Genomic DNA, 13,588 nt, shown 5'->3' on the forward strand with positions numbered 1-13,588 from the left:
AAACTTAGGATATTTTAGTGACACCATGATGCACTTGGAGAAGAAGGCAAGGCTTTATGGGGGTGGAAGAAAGAGCTCTATGTAGAAATTAGATTTTTTCACAGTTAATGGAGCAGCAACAAAGAACTTTCTTCTAGAAACTCCTCAGAGTTGTTTATAAAATAGATTGTGAGTGGGAAAAGAAGTGAGGATTTTAAAGTCTATCAGCTTCTATAAGATTAAAAAATTTATCATCAAGAAGGTTGTTAGCCTTCTTGTTAGAGGCTAATGAATAAGACTAATTTTTCCTTTTTCAGTGTTCTCAATGCATTCCTTAATGTTGCCACCCTTCAGCTGAGTGAGTTGCTGTCAGCAGCACAAAGTGTTCATTCAGTAGCAAGGGTATGGACAGAGCTCTGCTGTACTCAGCACCTGAGTATTACCAGTGCCCAGGACTGCTTCTTGAGATGTCTCTAATGGGTTCATACCAGAGCCGTCTCAATATATTTTACTGGTGCAGTGCAGAACCTTAGCTGTGCTAAACATGGATCAAAATCTTGTTTGCCATGAGTTTGAGAAGGTTTTTTATTTATTTGGAATGTTTTTCTACCAGCCTATTAACGGGACAGGAATAGTGAGAATAAGCATTTGCATCCTGTAAAACAGGTTTTCGCTGTAAACTAATCTCCTCATGCTCACCAAGCCATGACCCTTTACTGTGTATTACTAAGTTAGATGTTCCATGTATGACAGAAGTAGATTTCATTTGTACCATCACCCGTCCAGCTGGGCATATTGTAGTAAGGCCATCTTCAGGAAAGCAAGTACATCATCCTTCCTACTACTTGCTCTAGAGGCCAGTTTTCTTATGTCACCCACGTGGTTTCACGTTTGACTTGGGTTACATTTTGGTACATGGGCCAAGCCTTCCCCATTTTCTTCAGTGCTGTTACTTGTTTAGACTTGCAGAAAATCTTTTGACTGCTCAGATTTTTTCGATATCTAAATCACCTCCCCTGAAGTGAGCAGGCGAGTGATAGTTTCAGTCTAACTGTGATCTTCCTCAGCATCCTGCACTGTTAACACATTACTTAAGTTTGTTATATCCACTACACAGAATATGCTTTTTTGTTTGTTTAGCCCTACCACTTCTGACCCAGTGTCATTTTACCCATGAACAAGCTACATTTGGGAGTTGCTGCTCTAGATCCATCTCAATTCTGTTGCATCTCTGCTGAAAATCATGGGATGCTGAGTACAACCCCCGTGGCAGTTAGAGGAAGGAATGTCTGCCAAAAGTAGTGTCAGGGCTCTGCAAACATTTGCTCTTTTTTCTCAAGGGTACTTGCTAGTGCCTTGCTAACTTACCAAGCACTGGAAATTCGTGATTTTCCCCCAGGTTTTTTCATTTATAGTTAGTGGAAAATATTCTCTTCTCACATACTTGTTTAATTCTTTTAAGCTGATTTGTGAGCAGAGAATTTTGTGTTATTTTTCTCTAATTATTTGCTGATTAGCAAATGCATCCAATCTGTTTCTGCTTTTCTCACTCCATGATTTACAGAGTAATGAGCCTGTCTAGCTCCCTTCTTTAGCTTCTGCCGTAGAACAAGAGGAATTTTCCTATTCTCTACTCGGAAGAGTTTCTCCGTTGTTTTGATCCCATGCTCTTTCACTGAGCATACCTTTCTAAAAAGAGCAATAGCCTGATATTTTTCCCCACCTATGTTCTTTTTTGCAAAGTACCATTGCAAGTTGTATCTTTCCTCTTTTTTTTTTTTTTTTTTTTTTATCAAATGTGTAGTTTGTGGACTCCTTTAATGATGATCTGCTATCCCTGTAAACTCCAAAGTTTTTCTCAGCTTAAAATGCATAAGTGTTCCATGTGTTTTCAGGCTTAATTCATTCATGAAAATCGATGAAATACTCCTAGCCGAATCAAAAGACCTCTCATTGACTGTGGGTTAAATGTGTGCCAGTAGACAGTTACTGTCTATCAGCTGATACACAATAACTTATTACTTTGCAGTGTCTTCCTTTGTGTTTGAGCTCCTGCTTTCCTGGAAAAGCCTTTTCATATTCAAGCCAAGACTTTAAAATACCAGAAGAATCCATTTCAGATTTTATAGCAACACCCAGCGCATTCAGAGGGGCTCTTTCATAAATTGGTCAGTGATGAGTAGATAGTATTCAGCAACCAGAGGATTTTGTGTTGGTCATTGTGATGACCAAATGTGATTTAAGAACCCTGGTGCATTAGTTCATGAAGCTCTAGTAATTTACTGTTGTTAATCCGGTTTATGTATATGTATGCATAAAGGGAATATAAGATTTTTAAATGTTTTTACAAAGACATCATATATGATATTAGTTATGGGATATATATTATCTACATATGTTAATGATGTATAGAACAATGTAAAGTTCATATTGCCTATTCCTTTCTCAAGGGAGAATATTTATAACATAAATATCATAAGACATTACCCGTCTTGTATTTTTTCTCTGTATTTTGCTAAAAAGAAGGAAGAAAATCTGCTGCTACTGGACAATTCTGAAACATTGTATGTATGTTCTGTTTGAATGTACAAACATTTTATTATAGTTATAATAGTGTACTAATTGTTAATAGTATGCTACTGTTTCATTTGTAACTTAAAAATGCAAAGATGACTCTGCAGCATTAATTGGGATTTAATAAAATCCCAATTTAGGGATATAAATATAGTATAAAAAATAACTATAAAACATAAGAGTATACTTCTGACAGCTTCACTTTATTCAGCTGCTCCTGAAATAGCTTAGTTTGCCAAATTCCACTCAAGTGTTTTCTTGGTAAGTAATATCTTGTTGTGATGGCAAATAAAGCATCATCTGCACCTCTTTTATCACTAATAATAAGGGAAGGGAGTAGATCTGTTCACTGATGAGCATGTTGCCATTGCAATTTTTAAAGACTTAACTCATGGCTGTTTCCTAGCAGTGTTTTAAATATACAAAACAAGAAAAGAAAACCATTGTCACACAGGTAGACATGTCAGATGCAGTCTAGCTATTTAATCATTCCACTGCCCTAACTCCAGTGCAGTTCTAATGTAATCCTACTTCCTTTCTTTACAAAAGCCAACTTTATCTTAGATCTAATTTTCTGGAAAAAAAATTTATTTCTTTTTGTATCGGTTATAAAATGAAGTTGAACACTAGGGAAAATGTGAGTAAATAAGGAGAAATGAATGAATGCCATCTGCTCTCTTTCATTTCTGATAAGATTTCTAGAGTTGATGTTGTTTTCTCTTTTTGATGCAAGAAAGTTAACATCTTGACTATGAACTCTGTTTTGTTTCTAAGACATCTGAGCTTCCTGCAAACATTTGAAGCACCTCAGACTCCTGCACTGATTTCTGAAGGGTTACTGTGCTCTCTATAAGGTAGATCAGAACAGACGACTCCTTGTTCTGAGGGAATCTAGATCACATTAAGGACCTGATCTTACCTTCTTCTCCACATCACATTTATAACTGAAATGACTCCTCTGTTCTCTGAAAAGAAGTTGGAGCATATCCTGTTTTAAGACTGTACTTCAAATTATCTGACAGATAATAATAGAAGATAATATGGCATGAATGTTTTTCCTGGATTTTAAGCTTCCTTTTTTCCATAATTTTTTCCTTTCCATGCTCAAGAGAAGACAGCAAAGCCAAACTCATTTGAGAAGGACCTCATACCCTTTGAGATGATAAACCTTGTGCCTCACGTCAAAAACTGTTAAAGATTCTGTTCTCTTCTTTGTGTTAATCAAAGGCCCAAAACCTCCTTGCTACATCTCTGTTAACTAAGGCCAGAGCACGAGTTCGAGCAGCGTCCCACAGTTATCTCTATGGCTTAGTTTTCAGCATGCCCCATGGCGTGGGTTTGGCCAGTGTGTACAAGCGCTCCCTGAGGCAGAGCCCAGGGCATGGATGAGGCAGCACCAAGGGACTGCGCACAACAGTTGTATGGATAAAACTACCACGATTGAGTGGGAAGGTTTAGCTGTATGGACACAAGCATGCCACCCCACTCTCCAGGCTAGGTGACCACACCAGGTCCCAGTGTTTTATTCATGACTATACATGTAGGCACGCAGTCAGCTCCACAGCATCACAAAAGTGAAACAAGTTTCCTGAAGAAGAGGTCTTTTGAATGGAAATATTTACTTCACTTATTATTGCAGTCTCTTTGGGAGCCCTTCTGACAGCAGCAGAGCTAGCTGAAACTTAGGTCCCCGTTCTCCTTTAGACTCCTCAACTAGCAGTTCCCCTGCACCAGTACTGGGAATCGTTGCAGCTGATACAAACGATAGCCCTTCAATTGTCATCCATCCTTGAGGTATTCAGAAAAGTACTGCCTGTGCTAATAACTGGGCCGAATACTATTTGTCACTAACACAATGTTTGGAAAGTTATCTCATATAGATTAAAAGGCCCGTAGTGAACAGAAAACCTTTACATCCTTTCTAGATAGAGTAGTAAGATTACTATCTTTATAATAAAAACTTAGTGTGACCAGTACAAAATTTTTCATTTAAATGGATCCCATGAGTGTGATATATATTGTATATGTGTGTCTGGAATGTGAACTTTTTTTTTCATACAGACATACTATTGTATTAGGTTTTTAAATTAGTTACAGTACTGTCTTCTGACCATAGGCTTTGTGAAAAGATTTGTGTATAGAGTAGAACTATTTTTAAAATAGAGGGGTCTGTTTCAAAATAAAATTAAAGGGAGAGGGTCATTTGAGTTCTCCTTTACAAAAGTGTGGAGTTTTCCAATCAGTATTTACCAGTTTTCAAGCCACCATTTCATCTTCAGTTACTTGGCTTGTTGTACTCCAGTGCATGTTGTTCCGCTTCCTCTAGACCAGGTTTCAAGCTCTGATTTTACAGTTCTAATGTGATCAAATCAGTTGTCTAGGGCTTGCACAAAGATCAAAAATATTATTTGCTTATACTACCAAAATTTGCAGTTGTTACAATTTTAGCGTATTGTGAGTAGGACTGCTTATGGCACAGAAGAACTCCGGGGCAAAAGGGGGTGTTAAACCATCTTTGCTCCCATTTTTGAGCTTATTGACATGGACCTTACTGTCTCCTTGATAGGGTTTTTGTGGATGGAGAAATATGTTATATACCGAAGGCTTGTGGAGGGATTAAAATTTTGTTTGCGTTTTTTTGGACTCAAGCCTGATTTGCAGTAAAACACCTACCACTTTTCTTTGGTAGAACTCACAGATATTGTCCCCTTTTGTAAATGCTTTGTCACTGGGTTACAAACGGGGAAGCTGACACGCAGGGAGGTGGGAAGGTTGTTCACCCGGTCTCACTTAGGATGTCAGCGGCAGCAGTGCTACGATCAGAAATTTGTGCTTGCAAGTTCCAGGTGAGGTTTTTCGGAACCACGGTTCCCACAGAGAGGTCTGGGAAGTGCCCGCTGTCTGCAGCGCCCAGCAGGCTCCATGGGCGGCGGGCTAGTCCCTGCAGCTGCAGCATTGTTTGCAGTTACTAGTTTGATCATATGTCTGTATGTAGCACCAAAAAAAAATAAAGTCTGGGAACTGTGTTACTTGTCTTCATTAATCATGCATTGAATGTTCAGTACGATGTCATGTTTGATACTAACCATTGGGAAGATATTCTGACACTTTGGAAGAATTCTGTTTCTGCCTTTTTTTTCCCTTCTCCTTTCACTCTCTTCATCACTTGTTTTTGCCTCTCTTTCCTTCCTTTTTTTTTTTTCCCCCAATCTTCCTTTCAGCAGCTTCCAGTTGTCCACTTACCATCTGGGGAGGGTTATTCTTACCATTCTTCTGTTCCATCGCTACTGTAAGGAAAGGCATAATTAATGCTGATAGGTGAGGGGTCTTTTAGCTTTCAACTTCATACCTCCCCACTCCACTAAAATTAATGGAGGGAAAAGAAAACAGGCACCTTTCAGAAATAATCTTTCAGCCCTCTGCAGTCTCAAAGCATGGGTGCCTGGACAAGTTACAAGACAGGCCAAAATGCAGATTTATTCAGACACAATCTCTGAGCTCGCAGCAATGCACAGTATCTCGCCCGTCAGTGCTACGGGTAGGCTGCCGCACATGGACTGCGAGAAGGGCTTTCACAGGGGCAGCTGCAGCAGAGCAAATACCATACTTCAGTACACCTGCCTTTTGCCTCACAGAGAAATATGAAGAAAAAATTTAATATGCAAACAGGACAGAAAAGAAATCAGAAAACTGGCCATCTCCTCAGCACATTGTCCCCAACATTGAAAGCAGCACCAAAGCCTTTCAGGGTAAAACCTTACAAAATTAGCAACCCTGCACAGACATTTCATGGGCAGGATTGCAGGATTTTTCCTCAGTTTATGAAAGCTTAAAAAAAAAAAATCCACAAAAACCCTCTTCTACCTCCCACTTAATAGGCTTAGTTCTGTTCCTTTGTATGAAACTTCCATTTTTTATACCATTTTACTAGGCCTCTTGCTGCAGCTTTTGAACCCTACATTAAATTGAGTTTCATTAATACATTTATGAAAGGGATAAACAAGAGAATGCAATACAGATATGCTGATGACAGACCAGAATAAGGACCTAAAGCAAAGATACAGACCAAAATGACTTTTTTTTTTCTGGCAGGTGTGTCTGGTCTTCAGGTAACGGGAAATTTTAGCTTTTGCAAGTGTGCAGGTAATAAGAATATTAACAGTGGATTTTTGTATGTCGAAGCAATGTATTTTGGTAGAAAACTATAATTTTGATGTTATGATACTCCTACCATAAGTCATCAGGCAGATTCACTACTACTTATTAACTAGTGCGGATAATTGACATTAGTTGTTTTTTTTCTAAAGTTTTAGTTTTAAAATCACCGTTCTATTTGTAACTAAGAAGGACTTGCTGTCTTTCTTTTAAAAATAACAGGTTGTGAGCCTGGCATACAAATTTTGGTCATTGAGACACCCTTGCTGACTTGGAGATATGTTTGTTTCTTATTCTGTTTGCTTGATAGGAGCAATAGCAGTTTTCAGAGTAACTCTAATTTGAAAATAACACAGTAAGTGTTTTTTTGGAATGCCAAAGATTACTTAATATTCAGGTGACTGTTCTTTATTTAAATTCTGCTTTGGTGCTTTTTTCATTTTAGGTTTCATGGCAGGCATACAGAGGAACCCCCAAATGTCACAGTATGGACCTCAACAAACTGGACCTTCCATGTCACCACACCCTTCACCTGGAGGCCAAGTACATCCTGGAATTGGTAGCTTTCAGCAGAGTAATTCAGGTGGTACTTATGGGCCTCAGATGAGCCAGTATGGACCACAAGGTAAAATAACAAATCATGATACTTGCTGTTAATCCATGTGATAATTTTATACATATGTGTAAAAAATATGTATAGCGTGTATGTATGTGGGTAGGCAGGTAGGTTTGTGATTTTTTTTTTTTAAAAAAAAAGGTCATTCAGAGGTGAAGTTGCACCTGGTGGAAGAAGCTTCTTCTGTAATTAACATCTTTGTCTGTATAAAAATAGCGTTCCTAAATTGGGCACGGAAATGATGAAGCTGTTGCGTTACCAGGGCCATTGTTTGGGAGCCCAAGTATGTCATCTCTAAGATAAGGCTGAGCTTGACCAAGCATGGAATAAGGGTCACAACACCAACCCCAAAATAGGATTTTTTTTCTTAGATGGAATCACGAGGCCAATCTGAAATTGTGTAGTGACTGTGAGGGTTAAAGTCTTCTAACAAGCATAGTAATACAGTGGTTACTGTGGGAATATAATATTGAGCTCTAATGCATACGGTTTGTGAATTTTAACTAACCCTTCAGACTGAGAGAGACAGTTCCTTTTATTGTATGTGTTTGACAGAATTGTTGGAGGATTAAAACAAAAATAGAAGAAACAATTTCTGCCTCGGACATTCAGTGCACACAGCCTTAAACTTCTCTATTGTTTTGCCCTTTAAGGGATAAGCTTTATAGAGTGTTCATCTTTTTAGGGGTTTAATGGACTTCAAGTCAAGCCACAGAATATATAAGGGACAGTATTTTATTTTGAGGTGCATCAAGAAGCTTGTCTATTTCAGCACTTCCTACTATTGCTTTCTTACTTAAAATCCTTAAAAAAGATTGTAGCTTGCTACGGGAATTCTGTAAGGGCTCAGTGGCTTGCCCATGCTAGCAAGTATGGTTATTTTAGTCTCCTGACTTTGAGAGCTAATTCTGTTGTTCATTTGAAGGGAGTCTTAACGCCCTAAGCAATATTCCTTTCATTTTCATCTCTGGGTTGCATTTGTTTTAGTGCTCTGAGCACAGAACTACAAGCCAAGATCTCCTAGTTTCTAATTTTGGCTCTGCCTTTTGCTCCATCTTTCAACTTAGGCAAGTAAATACATTTCTCTGCTTCACTTTCCTTAACTGTAAAATGGGGATAGCCTTATAGCTATGTGTGAAGATTAATTACCTGACTCCAGTTGCCTGGTGCTTTCCTTTTATTTGGAAAGCATTTTGTGACCATAAAATACTGTCCAACTACTTATTTTCATCTGCATAGAGAGCAACTAGCTTAACTGGTAAAATCCAGTGGATTTATGATGAGCTACGCTGACTTGCAGCTGTACTGCTGCTGCTGAGATCCTGAATCATGGGAATAGTGGGTGTCAAGTGCAGTAAAACATTAGCCATCCACACTGATTGAATGGAAAGGTTTTTGTACTAAATCAATGCATTTAAGTAACATGCCGAATACTACTTTCTTTTTTGCTTGAGTTCAGCAGTTCTTCTCCTCTCTCTGTAGATGAAAGTGCCTATGTAATGATTTTATGGGTTGTGGTCAGGAAGAAACGGCTATTAAAAAGTGAACTTGAGGGGGCAGGAAGAAAATGAGCATCATTGTCATTAACAAGCCAGTTCAGAAGGGTCTGCTGAATAGTGTGATGGATGTAAAGCATGCTCTTCTGCCAGTTTTTAGAGGGTACTGGTGATCCCATGCACTGGTCCTTGTAAAAGTAAGGCCCTGCAGACTGAGCTCCAAGGGTAACAAGTAGAGGAGAGAATACTGCATTTTCACCAGGCTAATGTGACCATTGATAAAATACCTGTGTGAATCTGGTCATCCCTGATCACTAACTGTAATATGACTGATATTTCAAAGTCATATACTTATCTGGATTTAACTTTTTAGTAGTATTTTTCATTTTTAATGAAAGTAATCTGTAATGTATCTTGTTAACATACCCTTTTACAAAGCACAATCATATGCCAGCAATAATGAATATGTAATGTTAACCTCATTTGCCTTTTATTGCCAAAATAACAAATACATTAAAAATTACCTGAGTTGCAAATGAGTTCTTAAATTATTAAACTAAAATGATTCTTGAGGATCATATTTGTTTTTCATGTTTTGTTCACATAGGCCTTCCTTCAGAATATTGTTAAGCATAGGCTGAGCTGCATGGGACTACTTGTATTTTTACAGATGTGTCAAAGCATTTTGTGACATTAAACTTTTAGTTTAAAAGTTTATTTCACTATGTGCTCAGTCCTGAAAACCGTTGCTCAAGAAGTTAGGCTATTTCTGTAGTAGAATTGCTTACCATAGTGAAGACTACACCAGTAAGTTTGGGTTTGGAGAAATTAGTTCACAGAGTAAACTCAACCATCATTTGTTTATAGTTGATCTATTTTGTTTTCATATGTTTTCATAACACTTAGATCTATAATAAGAGTAAAATGTATTTGCTCAGGAAGCAGTTCCTGTATTGAGTACCTAGCGCAACACTGTGGAACCATTTTCCACAAAAATGGAGAATGGAGAAATGGAGAAAGGCTTTGGCTCCAAATTTCAAGGTATGCTTCTGCGTGCCTGTGATATAATGCAGAGGCATACAGTGCAGTACATTAGTTTTAATTTTTAATTAACACCACCGTTTTTCTCTCCCCAAGAATAAAAAGAAGCACAGTGAGAATGGGAGGTGTTACTGAATGGAACTGTCTTTCTGGTTTGTATTTGGGTAACATCTAGCTCAAGAGCTGATGAAGTTCTGGTCTGTGACCAGAGAGCATCAAACTGCTGCCATGGCAAAATGTCCCTTGAACGCACTCTGGAGAACAGTCAGATACTACAGTCAGTTGGGTCTTTTAAGACTGTGGCAGAGAAAAACTTACTGTGGAGCAGTAGAAGGTGTCAGAAATGCATCCTGTTGCCATAACTTTGCCTACTGAATTCAACAGTAAAACTGCTCTGCTTGGGTATAACAAGATAAACCACTGCTGAATGTGCTTGAACCCCTACCCAAAAACTTCACAGCAAGTTAACAAAATGCCCTTTTGTTCATGTCGAATGAGTATTTGTGCTTTGTAACCTGTAATGGACTAAAACTCATTTCATAAGAATACTTTAATATCTAGCTCCCACCGATTTCAGGAGCCTCGATTTTAATTAAAATGGTAATCAGGGATAAGATGCCCTAAATATCTCGACAGTCTATACCTCAGAATCCGGTCACACAGATGCAACAGTTTGTGGAATTACTGCTTAAATATCAACCCTAACTACTGCGGTCCCTTAGGCAGAATAGTTTCAGAGGAATATTTTTAAATAGTTTTTATCTGTACAAGGAAAACTTGATGGCTAAGTGGACATGTAAGCAATTTTAAAATGTTATTGAGATACTATTTCTAATACTATGAATCTAACCTCCGTCCCTAAAGCAGGGAGGAAAAGTAACAGATAGTTCTGAAAATTCCCTCTTTTCATGTTGCCTAAAAATGGCAAGGTATCAGAGCACTGTGTTCAGCAAACCTGGACAAAGTGGATCAAAGATTCAGCAGTAAGTATGAACGTCTGTCTTTGGCAGGTTGTTAGTGTGCTTTTTTGCATTTTATCTTTGTTACTTTTTTTTCTTTCCTGATTCTAGTTATCATTTTGATTTTCCACATGCATTTGAGCTGTCATGTCTGTGGGTACAATTCTAATCTGCTTGGGGGGAGCTGGAATCAAAAATCCCTCAGATATGGAGGGGAGGAGTTGTTCAGTGGTATCATACAGCCGCTGTTGCCAGGCTTGTACCCACTTGAAAAGTGTGGGCTCTTGGACTTGGCTGCCTGACACGTCCAGCTGATGTGGGCTGGCCTAGCATCTGCTGCATTCATTGTGTTTAATGCTGCATCCATCTGTTTTCTGTCAAAGCCACTGCCAACAAATTACTAATCTATTAGAGAAACATGGAAATAAGATTGCACTCCTCATTCTTGGCAATTCCTCTTGTATTTTGTTTGGCTTTTATTTTGCCTTTTTTTGTGGTCTGGGAAAGGTATAAGAATAGCTAGTACTTGAGGTATTGAGGAAATGCTTAGGAGAAAAAAAACATGGAAAAAACATTGAAACTTATTTTCCTTTCTGAAAAGATACCACTTCCCTGGGCTCTTGGACTTGTATCCTTGGAGATGAATGATTAAGAACTTATTTTAACTGAAGCACATATTTTTATGGAGAAGATTCCACTGTTTTTGTATGTGTTGAGAAGCCAAAACATGAAAGAAGAGATTGTTTTTGTCCCAATTCAAAATAGCATCAAAACAGTAATAGAATTTACCATTGATGTTTGCTCCTCCCAGTCTGCTGCTGAACTGTACTTTGTAGACCCTAAATGACAAAACAAATTGGCCTTCTGTAAATTGGACTGCTCGCAGTGATTATGGATATCAGGTCTGCTAGGAGTGAATTTGCTCCACTTTGGAAAGGGTGTTACTTATGGCATGTACGTAAAATGTGTTAACTGGCTGTGCATAACGTTTGAGCATACATATACCACATCTTACTGCATTACATTTTTCTTGCAGAAAGCAATTGGAAAACTGGAGCAGCACGAGTTCTGTGTTACAACTTTAATATTAAGCAGAGCAATATGAAACTAATGAGCCCTTCAGTTTGTGGTCACATACGTTGGATCAAAGAGGTGTAGCCTGAACAGGTCTTAGCAACCAAATTATTCGTTAGGAGTGATTGCTCACTGAACAGAAAATAGTCAGCTGGCAGCAGCTGTGACTAGAGGAAGAGGAGAAATGACAGGGCACTCTGCATTCAGGATATAGCTAAACCTGGAGTCTTTCATTTCTGCTAAACCATATACTGGGGACCCTTCTGTGGGAAAAAAAAAAAAAAAACACGCATAGATACTCGGTTTCTAAAGCAAGGGTGAAGTGTTGTTCCATTTCCTTGGAAAGCATAGGTCACACATGTTTTCACTGCAGAGAACTTGTAACAGAGTCAGTTACTGGGTGGGGAGGAGGGGAGAATTAGCCAAAGCGTAGCAGAGGGAGTGTATGAATTAATTATGTGTACATTCAAATGATGAGTGAATATATTTATTTTAAATATAAACAGGAGCTGCATACAACAGACTCCTCTGTCTGGTAGCATGAGGCCTGGAGGAGAGACATGTCTTATTTCCACATTCAGAGGAAGATTCCACTGGCTGCAGCCTTTAAATAAGCGTGGGAATATTTAAAAGTAGTCAGGAAATTCTGCTCTGTGGCATCCCATAGGGAGGGAATGAGTTATATTTCCACTAATCTGGATGAGATGGAAATAAAGACAAATCAAAATGGATGACAAAAGGAGTGTAATGTGATCTGTTTCTTAAAATACTCTTCTATCACATCTCTTTCTTTCTTTTTTTTTCCTTTCTTGTGCTGTTTGGATTTGTTTCTGGAACACTGAATGCAGTACACTTGCTTTTTTTTATCGTTAGCTTTAAATATGATAGGAAAATCAGTACTGAAATTAGTTAAGCTGCCACAAATGATGCAGTTTGTTCCAGCGATAATGCAGATTGGAGTCAGCCAGGTTTTCGTGCTGTCCTTAATAAGGCAACTGTTTATATTAGCATCTTTGTAGTATTGCTGTTTACTCTTTTAATACTAATTTTCCTAGAAGGGGAGGTGGGGGTGTGTGCACTGTAAGCTAATACACCTTCTGCTGGCATAGCCAAACATTGAACTTACAGGGAACATGGGTGGGTTAGGAGGGGAGAGGGAATGTTCCTAAGGGCCCTGCAGTAGTTCTCACAGGTCACTGCCAAGGTCTCTCTGCTGTAAATGGACAAAATGGTTAGGAGCAAGGATCCAGTGAGAATAGCTTGTTGCTGAAATTGCAGAAAGATGAAAAATGAGAACATGAAATCACAAAAATAAGACTCTCTCTTGAGTTTATGTAATGAATTTCTTACATGCCACGTATCTCTTTACTGCACAAGACATTTTTGTACTATGTTGATAACCCTCTAGAGGCTATGTTTTTCTGTATTTGCTCTTATCTCATGATATTTGTTTGACAGAAAATGTTCAAGGGCACATGAACATCGGGTTCATGGGCTAATTCAGGTTGGAAGGATGCTTAGGAGATGTCAAGGCCAACCTTGTACTCAAAGTAGAGTCAACCAGGAGATCAGACCAGGTTGCTCAGGGCTTTATCCACAACCTCTCTGGGCAGATTACTCCCCTATTCGACTATCTGCATGGTGAAAAAGTTTTTCTGACTTGAGTCCCGTGTGGTTCACATTAGTTGACTATA

The 13,588-nt window shown here is 38.5% G+C and overlaps 1 protein-coding gene across 7 annotated transcripts in view; it reads left to right on the forward strand.

The window, feature by feature from the left end:
• ARID1B (AT-rich interaction domain 1B) overlaps positions 1 to 13,588 on the forward strand; it is a 347,057-nt gene that overhangs the window by 269,048 nt on the left and 64,421 nt on the right. For all 7 annotated transcript variants that reach the window (XM_067293600.1, XM_067293595.1, XM_013958989.2 and 4 more), the window contains one exon: positions 7,154 to 7,333. In XM_067293600.1, coding sequence (XP_067149701.1) covers positions 7,154 to 7,333 — 180 coding nt within the window. The remainder of the gene's footprint in view (positions 1 to 7,153; positions 7,334 to 13,588) is intronic.

This window comes from Apteryx mantelli, chromosome 3, assembly GCF_036417845.1.
Source record: "Apteryx mantelli isolate bAptMan1 chromosome 3, bAptMan1.hap1, whole genome shotgun sequence".
Lineage (NCBI taxonomy): Eukaryota > Metazoa > Chordata > Aves > Apterygiformes > Apterygidae > Apteryx > Apteryx mantelli.